Genomic DNA, 20,351 nt, shown 5'->3' with positions numbered 1-20,351 from the left:
CAACACTGCTATGTTTCGAGCTATATTAACTGGATTTATTGTTTCACTATTATGTCAAGGCCCATGAAATTCACATGCCCTGAGTGCAGACTTCGTGCCTCCAGTAAAACAGTGCAGTGCAGTCGGTGTCAACAGTGGTTTCATCCAATATGTGCAGGCATTGTTATTGAGGAGAGAAAACAATGTGGTGAGTGGTTTTGTTTAAACTGTCAGTCTCCCCGTCCTTTGAATGAGGACCCCGCACCACCTTTAACACCACTTTCTCTACCCCCTGGCTCTAAACCACGCTCTACGCCAAGTCTGCCACAAAACCTACAACCCCAAAATCAGTATCAAAAAATCAAGCTTCCCAAGTCCCCCCTTGTGTCCACTGTGATAAACATACCAAACATCTAGCTCATATACAAGATAAATACAAGTCCCAGTTAGATAAAAATTAAGTCCTTGAAGTAGCAAAAGAAGATTTTAAAAAACAAGTTGATATTTTCTCAATGACCAAAATATTCGTAGCGATATACTCCATGAACGCGATCTTGAAATTAAAAAATTAAGTGAAAATATCAACTCCCATAATTCCCAAAGCCTCCTTAAGGAAGATGAACTCTGCAGTCCAGAAAACAATCAAGTGACCCTTAAATCGAAAATCACCAAATTAACAGAGTTTTTAAAAAACAACGAAGCAATTATTACTACACTAGGGAATCAACTATTTGATTTCAGCACATCAATCATCAATTGCAGGATGTCCCATGAGAGCATATACAGACCTACGTGTAGTATGACTACTGATGACGCCTTTAAGTTCGTGAATAGTCCAGCGACCTCCCGCTTTTTACATAAATTATCAGGTGATACTTAACCAAACAAAAAAGGTCACGGAGAAGTCATTACCAGACGATGACATTTTTATTATCTTTGAAAAAATTACGAAAGTAAAGGATAAAAGTGAAATAAATATAAAAATAAGCAGAAAGGAAAATGTGATCTGCAAGCATTTTGATAGTGGTTTCTGCAAGTTTCGCAAACAATGCAAGTTTCTGTATACATTGTTGTCAGTTTATTTCGGGAGTTTGTGTTTCTTATAAGTGTATTTTGACCATGTTGATCTTTGTTCTGTTTTATCTTGTATTGATAAGTCGTGTACTTTTGCTCATGCATCTTCAGGATTGGAGCGCAGGTTTAAAACCCAAAGTTTTTTAGAGCGACGCCGAAAATATTCACGACCCCCCTCCCCTTGTTCGTGTTCCATTCGACTTTCAGTCTTATCCCCCTGCATACCCGATACAGAGCAGTATACCACAGGAATCCATCCCTCGAAACAATCCTCCGCCCCAAGTACTTACGCGTGCCCAGTCAGTCCAATCCCCACAATCACTTCACTCAATTCGGACCATCCTCCCAAAAATCCACTTCCTTTCGACTTCTTTCTTCTCCGTGCGTCCAAGAAGTTACCGGCCGGGTCTGGACTCCATTCGTTATTTGCCGAAACAAACCCCACCCGTCACTTCTCAGAGACCCCCCACCGTACTTCCCTCCCTCAGCATCATCTTGCCCCCCGACCCCCCCACCATTTAAAGAACACTCACAACTTGAATTATTCCCAGATCACCAGGAAACCTTTCTCCCGTCCCTTGCACTTAATCCCCCCTGTCTACCCTACCAGTATGACTCTGGTTCAAGGGTAAGCAGGCAGAATGATCTTCTTTTAACACCTTCATGCAGAGTTTCTAAAACCTCAAATAGTTACCACTGTTTAGAGTCTCCGATAGTACCTGCTCAGTTATATGCAATTGTTTTTAATAAAGATGGATTTGATCCCCCTGTCCCTTGTTCTCACTATCCAAGTTTAGCCCCCGTCAAGAATTCCACTAGAACCCCTGACCCCATCTGTGACATAAAAAAAGTAAAGTGTAAAAACGGTACCTTCACAAGTCGCTTTCGATTCCACAAACTTTTGTTTAGCAACACTGAAAGCCTTAACTTTGAAAAAATTAAAGAATTAGACACCCTGTCTAAAATATAGAGATTAGATGTAATCGCTATTAATGAAGTTGAATCTCAAAATTTGCGCATGTTAAAGATTAACAATTTTTCTCAATTTATTTAACTCAGACCAGAAAACCACCCTCTGGGTAAGAAAGGTGGCGGAATTCTGTTCTTTATCCGTAATGATTTATATCCAAGTGAAATCCCAATTCCGTGTCTTAATCCCTTTGATGAAGTTATGTGGGTGTGTGTTCAACCTAAAGTCTTGCCACGTCCTTTAAAATTAATTGTTTTTGTTCTTATTATTACTTCTCTAATCAGACATTCGCTGACAAAATAAATTTTATCGAAAAATCACATGCAAGTGCTGAGTTTGTACAATAAAAGTACCCAGCTGCAAGAATTTTCCTGATGGGTGACGCAAACGATATAAGACTTGATTCTGCATGTAACGATTTTAATTTAAAACAGGTCGTTAATATCCCTATTACAAAAGGCACTACCACTCTTGATTTAATTTGCACTAATCTTTCGAAGTTTTACAAACCCGTCACCACTCTGCCCCCTCTCGGGGGTAGTTACCACTTTATCTTTTTCCTATCACCGCTGGCTAAAGTTAAACAGTCGTTTTCTATAAATGAACCGCTTATAGACCTCTCACTGACTCAGGACTTTTCAATTTTGGCTCCTGGATTACTACTGAAAATTGGTCCACTGTGTATCAAATAAATTACGTTGACTACATGGCTTTGTCTCTCCAAAAACTATTGAGGAGTAATTATGAACTCCATTTCCCTGAGAAAAAATTTAAAACGTATTCTACGGATAAACCTTATATTACTGAGTCTTTTAAAATACTTATAAAAAAAAAAAATCAATTCTTCCAAAATAGGTCGCATTAGTGAGGCTAATGGTCTAAGAAAATTTCTAAAGAAACAAGTAAGAAAAGCAGATTCTCATTATTATAATAATGAAGTCAAAGATCTATATTCTAACAAGCCCAAGCAATGATACAGAAAAATTAAAGAAATATGCGGAAAAAGTCCTTCCGAAATTGATTTTCATCTCCCTGGACCCCCTAATAAGACTACCAACGATCTGAACTTGTACCTTGCTTCCATCGGGCAAAGTCTCCCCCCTTTCACTGGCTCAAGTCCAACTATTCCTCCCAATACTTCCTTCCCCTTTATTTCTCCCTCTGATGTTATAAATAAAATTCTTAAGCTTAGAAAATCAAGTATTTGTCCCTTGGACATCCCAGTTGACTTAATTAAAGCTTTTTCGGACAAAATTGATGAGCCTTTATCAAATATTTTCAACCACATCACAAAATTTGGTATATTCGCAAGTCGCTGGAAACAAGGTTTTATAACACCTGTTCCTAAAAGATACGCCAGTCTGACTTTTACCAACATTCGCCCCATTACGCTCACTTCTGTTTTTTCCAAACTTTATGAAGGTTTCCTCTGTGACTGGCTTAAGAATAAAATTTGTCCGCGTATTGACACCTGGCAGTTTGGTAACTTAAAGAAAACTTCCACCACCCATTACCTTGTGCACTTAATGCATACCATTGTAAGTAGCCTTGATAAACCAAATGTTTGGCTGAACCTTGTCTTAGCTGATTTCCAAAAAGCTTTTGACCTGGTTGACCACACAAACCTAATTCGCTCACTACTGGCTAACTTTGAACTTGATCATCTGTTAGTAAACATTGTTAAATCGTTTCTTTCAAAAAGATTCTAATTTGTAAAATACACAAATATTTTTTCTAACCTCCTCCATCTCAATTGTGGAATTACTTAAGGAGTTTACTTGGGGCCGCTTATTTCTAGTAACGAATAACGATATTGTTAAGGACTTCCCCCAAAGGTGGAAATACGTGGATGACTTGTCGATCCTCGAGGTTTGTTATATGAACATTAAAACTGACCCCCTTGAAGTTCTAACCCATATTTTGGATGAAGCTGAGAACCTAAAGATGAAAGCAAATTCCATTAAATCAAGTATAATGAGTAAACATTTCTTGAAATCTATTTCTGCCGTCCTTGAAACTATCCCCCCAAATATTTCTATGTCTTCTTTTAAATTACTTGGAGTTACAATTTCCTCTAATTTAAAGTGGGATATCCACTTGAAAGATATTGTCCGTAGAGCTAATGCATCTATGTCTCTTCTTAAGCTCTTGGATTAATTTAACATCCCCCCATTCCATTCTTTAAGGATTTATACCTCCTTTGTCCACCTGCATCTTGAATATGCTTGTCCAGTATGGCATCCTGGCACCTCCCGTGATGAATCAGATAAAATTGAATCTATTCAAAAAAGAGCCCTAAGAATAATTTTTAAAGAAACTTTGGTACAATATTCACTCCTTCTAAAAAAGGCCAAGCTGGTAACTCTTGAGCACAGGAGAGGAACGCTGTGCCTCCGTTTTGCAAAAAATGCAATAATAAACCCTCGCACGGAAAACATTTTCCCCAAAAGACACTCCCAATCCAGACACCGCCTGCCCTGTACTGTATCTGAACCCATCCCTATCTTGTCCCCCATCCGTTGTTTAACCTCCAGATATGAAAAAACCTTTGTCCCCTTCATTACTAATTAAGTAAACCACTAGTTTTTTTTTTACTGGTGATACCCATGTTGGTGTCCGTTCAACTCTTCTGTTCCCTCCCCTGTTTATATAATCTCTTTTAAACCTTTTTCACATTATTTTTATCTCAATTTTTTTTTTTGGTTTTGTTTTAATTTGTGCATTTTTAACTTTCTTAAATTTGACACTTTTTGTTTTTTAGACTAATTAATGGCTTTGCCTTTCTGATATTGTTGTTTTTGACATTGTTTAGCCAGTTTTTTAGTTGTTGTGCTATTTCTATGTCTTTTTTTATTATATGACCACAACATGCGAATTCAGCTATTCGGGGCTTGTGATAGTCATTTTTTTAAATAAATATCTTATCTTATCGTACCCTATATTGAGGGTTGTGTCTCATCCCCTTTATTCGTATTATTCTGATGGACTTTGTCATAAGGAAGACAGTAAAGGGTCTAGAGGAGGGCATAGAGTTAAATGGGAAGGTAAAGCTCTCATGAACTCAGACTATAACAATAATGATAATAATTTATTTATGTCCTCTATACATACATGATCTACACAGAGGAGTATAAGAAATAAATGAAAAGAAAATTGAAAAATACGAAATTACGCTTCTAACGAAAAGGACGACAACAAGTAGCTCATAATACTCAATAATTCATGAATAGATAATAAATAGCTTATGATAGCTCATTAGTGCATAACACTAAAAACACTCATAAAACGTAACGCATAAACACTCATAATACATAACGCATAAATAGCTGTTTTATTAAAGCAATGGCGACAAAAATATTATTCCATTAAAAGAGACAATTAAGGGGAAAATTTATTCTATTTTCTCTCGATCGTCTAAGAAATCGGCCATATTGTTGATCCATTTTAACAGTAATATCAAATATTCCGAATTTTCGTATAATATATCTACTATGCATGATGATTTGAGTATCTTAAACAGAAATGTTAATGAAATGAACGAGTTTTTGAAGGTTTTAGCCCAAGGTGTAAAACACAATGGAAAAATAAAGTTAGGAAGATAATATTGTCTATAATGGAATAAATGAGGGTGAAGAAGTGATGTTAGGTAACAAGAAAATCGATCAAGGTGATAGCTTCACTTACTGGATAGTATTTTTTCCCAGGGAGTATCATTTTATTTACAGAAAAATTATCCCCCCCCCCCTGCCCGAAGAGCTAACAATATACCTCAAACATTAATTCACTTGCAATACTAAAACAAAAATCAAACAAAATGATATGATATTTCAAATTACAAAATTCCCTCAAATTTCCCTGGAAAATACTCCCGCACAACTACAAACGGTAAAAAACTCCAAAAACTTGGAGAGGCGAGCAAAGCAGAAAACTGTGACCGGTTCGTTTCACTCCCCTAATATTAGAGAGGGTTTTTGCGACAAGACGCGTCTTAGCGGCTCAAAAGTGCCAGTTGGAAAGCAAAGTTGGCTTATAAGACAGGTAGGTGAAAATTATTCTGGTTAGTCGCGAATAACAAGTGAAAAAGCAAGTGATTTGAAAACTAACCACTCTTTCATTGTTATAGTCAATTTTTATGTATAGACCGGTATTAATAATTGGTCTCAGTCATTGCACATTGACTAAGTCATTGTCATTTCATTTTTATAATCAATGTTTATGTATAGACCGGTATTAATAATTGGTCACTGTCATTGTCATTGACTAAGTCATTGTCATTTCATTGTTATAATCAATGTTTATGTATAGACCGGTATTAATAATTGGTCACTGTCATTGTCATTGACTAAGTCATTGTCATTTCATTGTTATAATCAATGTTTATGTATAGACCGGTATTAATAATTGGTCACTGTCATTGTCATTGACTAAGTCATTGTCATTTCATTATTATAATCAATGTTTATGTATAGACCGGTATTAATAATTGGTCACTGTCATTGTCTTGCAAGCTTTTAGAAATTCTTCAAATTTTGAAATAATTAATAATAAAATGAAGAAAAAAAGCCACAATTTGAGGTTTTATTATATTCACGAGCGTAATAATTTATATTCCGCGTCAAAACCACTAGCCAGAAACATTTCCCAGTAGCGTTTGGGATTCGCTTTCAAAGCCTAGCCAATTCTTGCGAATTACGGCCTGGCATCTTTCCGATTTTTAATAATAACTTAAATAGAGAATAAAAAAAAAAAAAAAAAAAAATAAACCGTATTAAAATTCCATCACGAAAAAAAAAGCTTTATTATTGGATGCAGCGAAGGTATAAAAATCAGGTTTTTTTGTTTTTTTTTGCAGTTGTAAAAATTTTAGAAGAATAAGTTTTCGAACCATGATTAGAAAACTGGTAACAACGGTAATGACTGAGGTCAAGCATGGCCCTGAAACGGAAGAGATGTTAGATGTTTTCCAGAGGAATTGCTTAAGGCTAGTTGGGGAACTTGTTTTACTAACTGTACGAAACACAACTGTAAGAAACTATCCCTAACTGTACACATTTAGACGAAAATAAAGTTCGGTCCAACTTTCTAGGGCTATAATGAAAAGAAATATTAAGATGGCTAGGGCACGTTTTACAAATAATGAATGGAAGATTGACGAGAATTATGCTTTTTGACCATCTACATGGTTAAAAGATAAACTATATAGTCTTTATAGTGGACTGGACTTTATAGTCCAGTCCATGGGTAGTTGATCCTTCTGAGATAATATTCAGAGCAATTAATATTCACGCAGTCTAAATGTATCCTTTTGAACAGAAGAAGCTAAATATATGTTACACTATACTTCTAGACGCTTGATGAAATAAGAATCGTAAACCCGCTCACACAGGAAGGATTAATTGACCAGGGACTTACGAGGGAGACGGCAGGCTTTGGGCTTTGACCCCATGGAATCCTAAATTATCTTGAATTTCCGGAAAGTTCTAGTCTAAATACCAAGTGAATTTGTTTTAATTCCCCTCCCCCCCCGTAGATATGGGAGATATCTCCCATTGTTTTTCACTGGACTTTATAGTCCCTACCAGCTGGGCTCATCTTCGTTTCTTGGTCCTTATGCCAGGAGGTAAAATGGAGATTGGGGGTCAGCCATCCTATGCTTTCACATACCCTTCCTGTTTACATCCCCCAGGTTTCTACATGTGTACATTTGGAGCTGGGTCGTCACTGGCTAGGCTTAAGTCATACAATTTCGTCTAAATTCAAATAAAAAACGTATAAAATCAAACAGTCGAGCCAGAGGGGGAGGATAGCTGCTTATACCAACGATAAATGCAGTACCCGCTACACATGGTAGTACCATCCAATCTGAAAGTGGGAAGGGTGGTAGCACTTTCTATTTAAGGTTTTTTTTTACCCTAAAATTATTGCTAAGCAATAATCAATTACAAAAAAAATTAAACTAAAACTAAAAAATAAAAATATCCTAAAATAATTGAAGATATACAGACAATTAGATTGCAACATATTCTCTCCTGTCTCTCTGGTAAATAAATAAATATATATATATATATATATATATATATATATATATATATATATATATATATATATATATATATATATATATATATATATATATATATATATATATATATATATATATATATATATATATATATATATATATATATATATATATATATATATATATATATATATATATATATATATATATATATATATATATATATATATATATATATATATATATATATATATATATATATATATATATATATAATATATATATATAAAACAAAAAAAAACACTGCTTTCCTTTTATTTTCGATCTCTATGCAATGCATATTTTTTCCCTCATCCCTTCACTTTAGCATTCATCTTCAATCAGTTGACTTTCACGGCATTTTGTTGGATGATAGCCGTTACTATCCTTTTTTTCGTTATTATAACTTTTTTAAAATAACATTGTACATGGATATTAAAAATATGCTTACTTGAATAGGTCCTGGATTTCTTTCAGTGTTGCTTCAAAAGGTACATTTCGGACTAGAATCTTCGACGAGGTTTGTTTGCCAACAGTATTGGTACCACGACCCGTAGAGACATTTGTACTACAAGAAAAACAAAAATGGAATGCGTCAAAAGCTAAATATCTTGTAGACTGGATTATTTTCGAAAAAAATATACATATATTAGACAAAACAGACCTATTTTTAGTTATTACAGTTCTAATACGTAAAGGCAGGAAAGTGCTACCGTTATATCCTCTAATTGTACCCCCCCCTGCAGAAGAAACCAATGAGACAATAATTTAGGGCGTTATATCTCTCCCCCCCCCAAATATCCACGAATATCTGTAAAGAAAATCTGCATCCATGAGTCATTCTTTTTTAATATTTACCATTGTCAGCAAAACTTGGATGACTTCGTGCAAAAAGCATATATTGGAATTTAGACTTTGAAATAAAATTTTGCCATAAGGCTAATCAAGACAATAGTTACCATTCGTGAATCAGCTACAAACAACAATTTTTTCTCACTAGCCAGGTTTTTTTTATTTTTCAAATCCATTACTCACTATTGTTTAAGCTTCATTCTGAGTACTGTAGCCCCTAATGGACTGGATTAGGTGTACTCAGAAAAAAAAAAAATTATTCACTGACCAAAACAGTCGAATTTTCGTGAGGTCAATTTCTTCTATTACAGTTTCATTATAAGCATTCATTTATTAGAATCCTAGAGTAGGATTTTCTTTTATATGTAGCCTAAAGATAGATAGATGTCTTTTATTTATTTTTTTAAGCCAAAGGTCTGTGTCTACAAAAGAACAAAAGTACATACACATTTAACATTATTTCCAGCCCTCCCCCGCCCTCCCAAACAAAATTAGTTCTATATGTGTCATTCTCAATTTAATATATGTTGCTATTTTTTTTATCGTTCAACAGTATTTTTGTCCCGTTACTGAAATGAACTCATCTTACCCAACATTGCTAAAAACAATAATTTCTTGCTTGAATCTTGTAATTCGGGCTAAAGGGCTATAAAGTGAAGCAGGTCCTCACTAGTTTCTCCACATATGGGGCATGAGTCAAAACCATCACCATCCTTACCCTCCCTAAATATTTCCGGTACAATCCCTTTATATGGGCCTCTCTAAAGCAGTCCAACAAGAGATGCTACAGTCAAACAGGAGAGATGCAATGAAAAACCCGGTTTTACGAGATGATTCAATACACCGCTGTAGAGAAATACATTGTATAGCGTGGTTTTAAGATATTTAAAGTGTTGTTTTTGTTGGAGGTTTTTTTGGGGGAAAAGGTACCTAGGTTAGGCTAGGTCACGTATTTAATATATGCTAGGCTTTGCCCCCCCACTCCCCCTAATGTGCAAATATATAGCCCAAATTTGTTTCTAAATTATTATACAGTCATCCTATTTTATTTCATTTCATTAGCATTTACCAAACTTGACTTTTTAGAAAGGCCCATATAAAGAGATTGTACCATATTTCCTTCTTTCTCCAAGTGTAAAATAAATATCATATCCCCACACCACCTTCGATTGCTGATAAACACAAAAGAAAGTCGAGTGTAACTTCACAATGTCACTTTTGAATCTTCTGTTTTTTCAACATACCCTATGAACTTTTCTCAATATCTTATCATTCTAACCAATCCTTTTACCCTTAATGAAAACAATCCTAGATTACCCTTTAACACCAGACTATTAAATTTACCACTTAAACCTATTAGTCTCCTAAAATGCCCTAAATATAGTTTTTCTATTTTCCCCTTTTTCCAAACCCCCAAAAATCCCCACAATAATTATCAACTGACCCCATCTTCGTCTAAAAATTCCTAAAGTGTTTCCCTAGTAACGCCCATGAAGTCCTCTCACCTTTTCAACTCACCATTTGCATATCTATACTAACACCAAAGAAATCAACAAACTGTCCTAGAAGAAAACTATAAAAGCTTTAATTTTAAATAAAAGTTTTAATTTTTTTTTGTTTTTTTCCTGTTGAGCAGGGACATATCCTTACAGAACTACAAAGTCTAAACTGTGTCCGCAGTTTAAACTGATAAAAATAACCTAAAACTCCAAACAAATGATGTCAGATTGAAAAAAAAACTGCACCACTGAAATCACCATAGCCAGAAACTCCCTTTAGGAAAAATTACAGAGACTAAATCAAACACAACATACCAGGTAATTTTTATTGTCCCTTTTTTTCTGTTGAGCATGGATTTAGTCTTATAGAATTTATCCTTTTGCAATGTCCCTTTATTGTCCTTTTGCAATGTCCCTTAATGTCCCTTTATTTTGCACCAGAGTATGCAAATTAAATTCAAGGGACTAAATGAAACGCAACCTACCGGGTGATTTTTATTACCCCTTTTTTTGTTCTTGCGCCTCAAAATTTTAGACAATAATTATTTGCCACGGAAAAAAGTGCCAGACTTAATCGACAATTGTATTTTGAACTATTATTTGACGAATTATTACCCAACACAACAGTTATTTGCCAAGTTATTACTCAAGACAACAGTTATTTGCCAAGATAAAAGTGCCAGACTTACTCAACAGTTCGATTTTTAAACTGTTATTTGCCAAGTTATTAGCCGAAACAACAGTTATTTCAGTTTATAGTTTTTTCAGAACAGTTCATCAGACTTAATCAACAGTTCGATTTTTGAACTGTTATTTGTCAAGTTATTAGCCAAAACAACAGATATTTGCCAAGTTATTACTCAATACAACAGTTATTTGTCAAGATAAAAGTGCCAGACTTACTCAACAGTTCGATTTTTAAACTGTTATTTGCCAGGTTATTAGCCGAAACAAGAGTTATTTCAGTTTACAGTTATTTCAGAACACTTCGTCAGACTTAATCAACAGTTCGATTTTTGAACTGTTATTTGCCAAGTTATTAGCCAAAACAACAGTTATTTGCCAAGATAAAAGTGCCAGACTTACTCAACAATTTTTTTTTTGAAATGTTATTTGCCAAGTTATTAGAAAAGACAACAGTTATTTGCCGAGAAAAAAAGTACCTGGCGTACTCAGCACTGCGATTTTGGAACTGTTATTTACAAAGTTATTAGCCAAGACAACACTTATTTGCCAAGATAAAAGTGCCACACTTACTCAGCGATTCTATTTTTGAACTGTTATTTGCCAAGTTATTAGCCAAGACTACAGTTATTTGCCAAGAAAAAAGTACCAGACTTACTCAACAGTACGATTAGATCTCTTCAGTTCAAGAGCATGGCCATCCAGTAAACCTCTTTGTAAAGTTTTCAATGCTTTGTCGGCGTCATTCTTTTTACTGAATGTGACAAAACCATAACCCATAGATAACTTCTTTGCAGGGTTTTTCGGATCCTTTTTAGTTGCTATTGTACATGATACAACATCCCCACATCCAGTGAAATGCTAAAAATAATTGAGATGATTCAAAATAGCTCAATCAGTTACAATAGAATAAAAACCTTTTTTCAACGGATATTCAGACAATCAAAAGCTATCGACCTTTTATACGTTTAATTAGAGCTGATACTTCTTCAGACAACCCCAGGTTCAAACAGTAGCTTTATTTTTCTAGAAACAGATTTCACATTCATAAAAGATGCAGAAGAAGACGGCTAAACTGTTAAAACAAATCATTCCATTGCATCGCGCTAAACATAAACGACAAAAAGAAAATATATAAATATATAAAAAAAAGAGATATATAAATATATAAAAAAGAGATAACAATATTAGGTTTAAACTCAACCTACTAAAAGAGTCAGGTATGACATTTTTGGCATTAGGAAATAGGGTAGTTTCTCAGAAAAAAAAACTTTTTTTTATCTGTTAAACCTGTTGTCACATCTGGTATAAAATCTGTTAATATTAAAATCTGTTTGCAGAAAAATGCAGGCTTTCACTTAAATTGTAAAACAGATTCGTTTTTCAACGGTCAGCAGTTGTCACATAGGACACTTTTGCGCCATTTGGGTGTTTTTTGAGGTGGCTGCGAATTGAATTTTTTCTATCAGCACATTTTTCAAAGTGAGTTCTTTTGAATTCTAAAACAGATTCATCTTTCAACGGCCAGCAGTCGCCAGATAGGACACTTTTGCGCCATTTGGGTGTTTTTTGAGGTGGCTGCGAATTGAATTTTTTCTATCAGCACATTTTTCAAAGTGAGTTCTTTTGAATTCTAAAACAGATTCATCTTTCAACGGCTAGCAGTTGCCAGATAGGACACTTTTGCGCCATTTGGATGTTTTTTGAGGTGGCTGCTAATTTAATTTTTTCTATCAGTACATTTTTCAAAGTGAGTTCTTTTGAATTCTAAAACAGATTCATCTTTCAACGGCCAGCAATTGCCAGATAGGACACTTTTGCGCCATTTGGGTGTTTTTTGAGGTGGCTGCGAATTTAATTTTTTCTATCAGTACATTTTTCAAAGTGAGTTCTTTTGGATTCTAAAACAGATTCATCTTTCAACGGCCAGCAGTTGCCAGATAGGACACTTTTGCGCCATTTGGTTGTTTTTTGAGGTGGCTGCGAATTGAATTTTTTCTATCAGCACATTTTTCAAAGTGAGTTCTTTTAAATTATAAAACAGATTCATCTTTCAACGGCCAGCAGTTGCCAGATAGGACACTTTTGCGCCATTTGGGTGTTTTTTTTAGGTGGCTGCGAATTGAATATTTTCTATCAGCACATTTTTCAAAGTGAGTTCTTTTGAATTCTAAAACAGATTCATCTTTCAACGGCCAGCAGTTGCCAGATAGGACACTTTTGCGCCATTTGGGTGTTTTTTGAGGTGGCTGCGAATTTAATTTTTTCTATCAGTACATTTTTCAAAGTGAGTTCTTTTGGATTCTAAAACAGATTCATCTTTCAACGGCCAGAAGTTGCCAGATAGGACACTTTTGCGCCATTTGGTTGTTTTTTGAGGTGGCTGCGAATATAATTTTTTCTATCAGCACATTTTTCAAAGTGAGTACTTTTAAATTCTAAAACAGATTCATCTTTCAACGGCCAGTAGTTGTCAGATAGGAAACATTTACACCATTTGGGTGTTTTTTTTTAGGTGGCTGCGAATTTAATATTTTATATCAGCCCATTTTTCAAAGTGAGTTCTTTTGAATTCTAAACAGATTCATATTTCAACGGCCAGCAGTTGCCAGATAGGACACTTTTGCGCCATTTGGGTGTTTTTTGAGGTGGCTGCGAATTTAATTTTTTCTATCAGCACATTTTTCAAAGTGAGTTCTTTTGAATTCTAAAACAGATTCATCTTTCAACGGCCAGTAGTTGCCAGATAGGACACCTTTACGCCATTTGGGTGTTTTTTTTTAGGTGGGTGCGAATTTAATTTTTTATATCAGCCCATTTTTCAAAGTGAGTTCTTTTTAATTATAAAAATATTCATCTTTCAACGGCCAACAGTTGCCAGACAGGACACTTTTGCGCCAGTTGGATTTTTTTTTAGGTGGCTGCGAATTTAATTTTTTCTATCAGCACATTTTTAAAAGAGAGTTATTTTGAATTATAAAACAGATTCGTCTTTCAACGGCCAGCAGTTGCCAGATAGGACACTTTTGCGCCAGTTGGGTGTTTTTTGAGGTGGCTGCGAATTTAATTTTTTCTATCAGCACATTTTTCAAAGTGAGTTCTTTTGAATTCTAAAACAGATTCATCTTTCAACGGCCAGAAGTTGCCAGATATAGGACACTTTTGCGCCATTTGGATGTTTTTTTAGGTGGCTGCGAATTTAATTTTTTCTATCAGTACATTTTTCAAAGTGAGTTCTTTTGAATTCTAAAACAGATTCATCTTTCAACGGCCAGCAGTTGCCAGATAGGACACTTTTGCGCCATTTTGGTGTTTTTTGACGTGGCTGCGAATCGAATTTTTTCTATCAGCACATTTTTCAAAGTGAGTTCTTTTGAATTCTAAAACAGATTCATCTTTCAACGGCCAGCAGTTGCCACTTTTGCGCCATTTGGGTGTTTTTTGAGGTGGCTGCGAATTGAATTTTTTCTATCAGCACATTTTTCAAAGTGAGTTCTTTTGAATTCTAAAACAGATTCATCTTTCAACGGCCAGTAGTTGCCAGATAGGACACTTTTGCGCCATTTGGGTGTTTTTTTAGGTGGCTGCGAATTGAATTTTTTCTATCAGCACATTTTTCAAAGTGAGTTCTTTTGAATTCTAAACAGATTCATATTTCAACAGCCAGCAGTTGCCAGACAGGACACTTTTGCGCCATTTGGGTGTTTTTTGAGGTGGCTGCGAATTAAATTTTTTCTATCATCACATTTTTCAAAGTGAGTTCTTTTGAATTCTAAAACAGATTCATCTTTCAATGGCCAGCAGTTGCCAGATAGGCCACTTTTGCGCCATTTGGTTGTTTTTTGAGGTGGCTGCGAATTGAATTTTTTCTATCAGCACATTTTTCAAAGTGAGTTCTTTTGAATTCTAAAACAGATTCATCTTTCAACGGCCAGCAGTTGCCAGATAGGCCACTTTTGCGCCATTTGGTTGTTTTTTTAGGTGGCTGCGAATTGAATTTTTTCTATCAGCACATTTTTCAAAGTGAGTTCTTTTGAATTCTAAAACGGATTCATCTTTAAACGGCCACCAGTTACCAGATAGGACACTTCTGAGCCATTCGGGTGTTTTTTGAGGTGGCTGCGAATCGAATTTTTTCTATCAGCACATTTTTCAAAGTGAGTTCTTTTGAATTCAAAAACAGATTCATCTTTCAATGGCCAGCAGTTGCCAGATAGGCCACTTTTGCGCCATTTGGTTGTTTTTTGAGGTGGCTGCGAATTGAATTTTTTCTATCAGCACATTTTTCAAAGTGAGTTCTTTTGAATTCTAAAACGGATTCATCTTTCAACGGCCAGCAGTTGCCAGATAGGACACTTTTGCGCCATTTCGGTGTTGTTTGAGGTGGCTGCGAATCGAATTTTTTCTATCGGCAAATTTTTCAAAGTGAGTTCTTTTGAATTCTAAAACAGATTCATCTTTCAACGGCCAGCAGTTGCCAGATAGGACACTTTTGCGCCATTTGGGTGTTTTTTGAGGTGGCTGCGAATTGAATTTTTTCTATCAGCACATTTTTCAAAGTGAGTTCTTTTGAATTCTAAAACAGATTCATCTTTCAACGGCCAGCAGTTGCCAGATAGAACACTTTTGCGCCACTTGGGTGTTTTTTTAGGTGGCTGCGACTTGAATTTTTTCTATCAGCACATTTTTCAAAGTGAGTTCTTTTGAATTCTAAACAGATTCATCTTTCAACAGCCAGCAGTTGCCAGAAAGGACACTTTTGCGCCATTTGGGTGTGTTTTGAGGTGGCTGCGAATTTAATTTTTTCTATCATCACATTTTTCAAAGTGAGTTCTTTTGAATTCTAAAACAGATTCATCTTTCAAAGGCCAGCAGTTGCCAGATAGGACACTTTTGCGCCATTTGGATGTTTTTTTAGGTGGCTGCGAATTTAATATTTTCTATCAGCACATTTTTCAAAGTTAGTTCTTTTTATTTCTAAAACAGATTCGTTTTTCAGTGGCCAGCAGTTGCCAGATAGGCCGAATGTGCGCCATTTGGGTGTTTTTTTAGGTAGCTGCGAATGGAATTTTTTCTATCTGCACATTTTTCACAATTAGTTCTTTTGAATTATAAAACGGATTCAACTTTCAGGGGCCATTATGTGCCAGATAGATCACTTATGCGCCAGTGGGGTGTTTTTTTAGGTGGCTACTATTTTAATTTTTTCTATCTGCACATTTTTCAATGTTAGTACTTTTTAATTCTAAAAAGAATAATCTTTAAAAGGCCAACAGTTGTCAGATAGGACACTTTTGCGCCAATTGGGTGTTTTTTGAGGTGGCTGCGAATCGAATTTTTTCTATCAGCACATTTTTCAAAGTGAGTTCTTTTGAATTCTAAAACAGATTCATCTTTCAACGGCCAGCAGTTGCCAGACAGGACACTTTTGCACCATTTGGGTGTTTTTTTAGGTGGCTGCGAATTTAATTTTTTCTATCAGAACATTTTTCAAAGTGAGTTCTTTTGAATTCTAAAACAGATTCATCTTTCAACGGCCAGCAATTGCCAGATAGGACACTTTTGCGCCATTTGGGTGTTTTTTTAGGTGGCTGCGAATTGAATTTTTTCTATCAGCACATTTTTCAAAGTGAGTTCTTTTGAATTCTAAAACAGATTCATCTTTCAACGGCCAGCAGTTGCCAGTTGAGTGGCTGCAAATTGCAGTTGAGTGGCTGCAAATTGAATTTTTTCTATCAGCACATTTTTCAAAGTGAGTTATTTTGAATTCTAAAACAGATTCATCTTTCAGCGGCCAGCAGTTGCCAGATAGAACACTTTTGCGCCATTTGGGTGCTTTTTTAGGTGGCTGCGAATTGAATTTTTTCTATCAGCACATTTTTCAAAGTGAGTTCTTTTTAATTCTAAACAGATTCATCTTTCAACGGCCAGCAGTTGCCAGACAGGACACTTTTGCGCCATTTGGGTGTTTTTTGAGGTGGCTGCGAATTAAATTTTTTCTATGAGCACATTTTTCAAAGTGAGTTCTTTTGAATTCTAAAACAGATTCATCTTTCAACGGCCAGCAGTTGCCAGATAGGACACATTTGCGCCATTTGGTTGTTTTTTGAGGTGGCTGCTAATTTAATTTTTTCTATCAGCACATTTTTCAAAGTGAGTACTTTTGAATTCTAAAACAGATTCGTCTTTCAACGGCCAGCAGTTGTCAGATAGGACACATTTGCACCATTTGGGTTTTTTTTTTAGGTGGCTGCGAATTTAATTTTTTCTATCAGCCCATTTTTCAAAGTGAGTTCTTTTTAATTCTAAACAGATTCATCTTTCAACGGCCAACAGTTGCCAGATAGGACACTTTTGAGCCAGTTGGATGTTTTTTGAGGTGGCTGCGAATTTAATTTTTTCTATCAGCACATTTTTCAAAGTGAGTTCTTTTGAATTCTAAAACAGATTCGTCTTTCAACGGCCAGCAGTTGCCAGATAGGACACTTTTGCGCCATTTGGATATTTTTTGAGGTGGCTGCGAATTTAATTTTTTCTATCAGCACATTTTTCAAAGTGAGTTCTTTTGAATTCTAAAACAGATTAATCTTTCAACTGCCAGCTGTTGCCAGATATAGGACACTTTTGCGCCATTTGGTTGTTTTTTTAGGTGGCTGCGAATTTAATTTTTTCTATAAGTAAATTTTTCAAAGTGAGTTCTTTTGAATTCTAAAACGGATTCATCTTTCAACGGCCAGCAGTTGCCAGAGAGGACACTTTTGCGCCATTTGGGTGTTTTTTGAGGTGGCTGCGAATCGAATTTTTTCAATCAGCACATTTTTCAAAGTGAGTTCTTTTGAATTCTAAAACAGATTCATCTTTCAACGGCCAGCAGTTGCCACTTTTGCGCCATTTGGGTGTTTTTTGAGGTGGCTGCGAATTGAATTTTTTCTATCAGAACATTTTTCAAAGTGAGTTCTTTTGAATTCTAAAACAGATTCATCTTTCAACGGCCAGTAGTTGCCAGATAGGACACTTTTGCGCCATTTGGGTGTTTTTTTAGGTGGCTGCGAATTGAATTTTTTCTATCAGCACATTTTTCAAAGTGAGTTCTTTTGAATTCTAAACAGATTCATATTTAAACTGCCAGCAGTTGCCAGACAGGACACTTTTGCGCCATTTGGGTGTGTTTTGAGGTGGCTGCGAATTAAATTTTTTCTTTCAGCACATTTTTCAAAGTGAGTTCTTTTGAATTCTAAAACAGATTCATCTTTCAATGGCCAGCAGTTGCCAGATAGGCCACTTTTGCGCCATTTGGTTGTTTTTTTAGGTGGCTGCGAATTTAATTTTTTCTATCAGCACATTTTTCAAAGTGAGTTCTTTTGAATTCTAAAACAGATTCATCTTTCAATGGCCAGCAGTTGCCAGATAGGCCACTTTTGCGCCATTTGGTTGTTTTTTTAGGTGGCTGCGAATTGAATTTTTTCTATCAGCACATTTTTCAAAGTGAGTTCTTTTGAATTCTAAAACGGATTCATCTTTAAACGCCCACCAGTTACCAGATAGGACACTTCTGAGCCATTCGGGTGTTTTTTGAGGTGGCTGCGAATCGAATTTTTTCTCTCAGCACATTTTTCATACTGAGTTCTTTTGAATTCAATAACAGATTCTTCTGTAAAGGGCCAGCAGTTGCCAGATAGGACACTTTTGCGCCAGTTGGTTGTTTTTTGAGGTGGCTGCGAATTGAATTTTTTCTATCAGCACATTTTTCAAAGTGAGTTCTTTTGAATTCTAAAACGGATTCATCTTTCAACGGCCAGCAGTTGCCAGATAGGACACTTTTGCGCCATTTCGGTGTTTTTTTAGGTGGCTGCGAATCGAATTTTTTCTATCAGCACATTTTTCAAAGTGAGTTCTTTTGAATTCTAAAACAGATTCATCTTTCAACGGCCAGCAGTTGCCAGATAGGACACTTTTGCGCCATTTGGGTGTTTTTTTTTAGGTGGATGCGAATTGAATTTTTTCTATCAGCACATTTTTCAAAGTGAGTTCTTTTGAATTCTAAACAGATTCATCTTTCAACGGCCAGCAGTTGCCAGACAGGACACTTTTGCGCCATTTGGATGTTTTTTGAGGTGGCTGCGAATTAAATTTTTTCTATGAGCACATTTTTCAAAGTGAGTTCTTTTGAATTCTAAAACAGATTCATCTTTCAACGGCCAGCAGTTGCCAGAGAGGACACTTTTGCGCCATTTGGTTGTTTTTTGAGGTGGCTGCGAATCGAATTTTTTCTATCAGCACATTTTTCAAAGTGAGTTCTTTTGAATTCTAAAACAGATTCATCTTTCAACGGCCAGCAGTTGCCAGATAGGCCACTTTTGCGCCATTTGGTTGTTTTTTGAGGTGGCTGCGAATTGAATTTTTTCTATCAGCACATTTTTCAAAGTGAGTTCTTTTGAATTCTAAAACGGATTCATCTTTCAACGGCCAGCAGTTGCCAGATAGGACACTTTTGCGCCATTTCGGTGTTTTTTTAGGTGGCTGCGAATAGAATTTTTTTCTATCAGCACATTTTTCAAAGTGAGTTCTTTTGAATTCTAAAACAGATTCATCTTTCAACGGCCAGCAGTTGCCAGATAGGACACTTTTGCGCCATTTGGGTGTTTTTTGAGGTGGCTGCGAATTAAATTTTTTCTATCAGCACATTTTTCAAAGTGAGTTCTTTTGAATTCTAAAACTGATTCATCTTTCAACGGCCAGCAGTTGCCAGATAGAACACTTTTGCGCCATTTGGGTGTTTTTTTAGGTGGCTGCGAATTGAATTTTTTCTATCAGCACATTTTTCAAAGTGAGTTCTTTTTAATTCTAAACAGATTCATCTTTCAACGGCCAGCAGTTGCCAGACAGGACACTTTTGCGCCATTTGGGTGTGTTTTGAGGTGGCTGCGAATTACATTTTTTCTATCATCACATTTTTCAAAGTGAGTTCTTTTGAATTCTAAAACATATTCATCTTTCAATGGCCAGCAGTTGCCAGATAGGCCACTTTTGCGCCATTTGGTTGTTTTTTGAGGTGGCTGCGAATTGAATTTTTTCTATCAGCACATTTTTCAAAGTGAGTTCTTTTGAATTCTAAAACAGATTCATCTTTCAACGGCCAGCAGTTGCCAGATAGGACGCATTTGCGCCATTTTGGTGTTTTTTGAGGTGGCTGCGAATCGAATTTTTTTCTATCGGCACATTTTTCAAAATG

The 20,351-nt window shown here is 35.6% G+C and overlaps 1 protein-coding gene across 1 annotated transcript in view; it reads right to left on the bottom strand.

The window, feature by feature from the left end:
* The window catches only part of LOC148947579 (putative RNA-binding protein 19), a 191,742-nt gene that overhangs the window by 33,159 nt on the left and 138,232 nt on the right, over positions 1–20,351 (bottom strand). The window contains exons 13-14 of the mRNA XM_089095315.1: positions 11,778–11,980; positions 8,536–8,652 (exon numbers count right to left, since the gene is read on the bottom strand). Coding sequence (XP_088951441.1) covers positions 8,536–8,652; positions 11,778–11,980 — 320 coding nt within the window. The remainder of the gene's footprint in view (positions 1–8,535; positions 8,653–11,777; positions 11,981–20,351) is intronic.

Source organism: Artemia sp. Qi Xiang Cuo, chromosome 10 (assembly GCF_049724085.1).
Source record: "Artemia sp. Qi Xiang Cuo chromosome 10, ASM4972408v1, whole genome shotgun sequence".
Taxonomy (NCBI): Eukaryota; Metazoa; Arthropoda; class Branchiopoda; order Anostraca; family Artemiidae; genus Artemia; species Artemia sp. Qi Xiang Cuo.
This window is presented reverse-complemented; position numbering and strand designations above follow the sequence as displayed.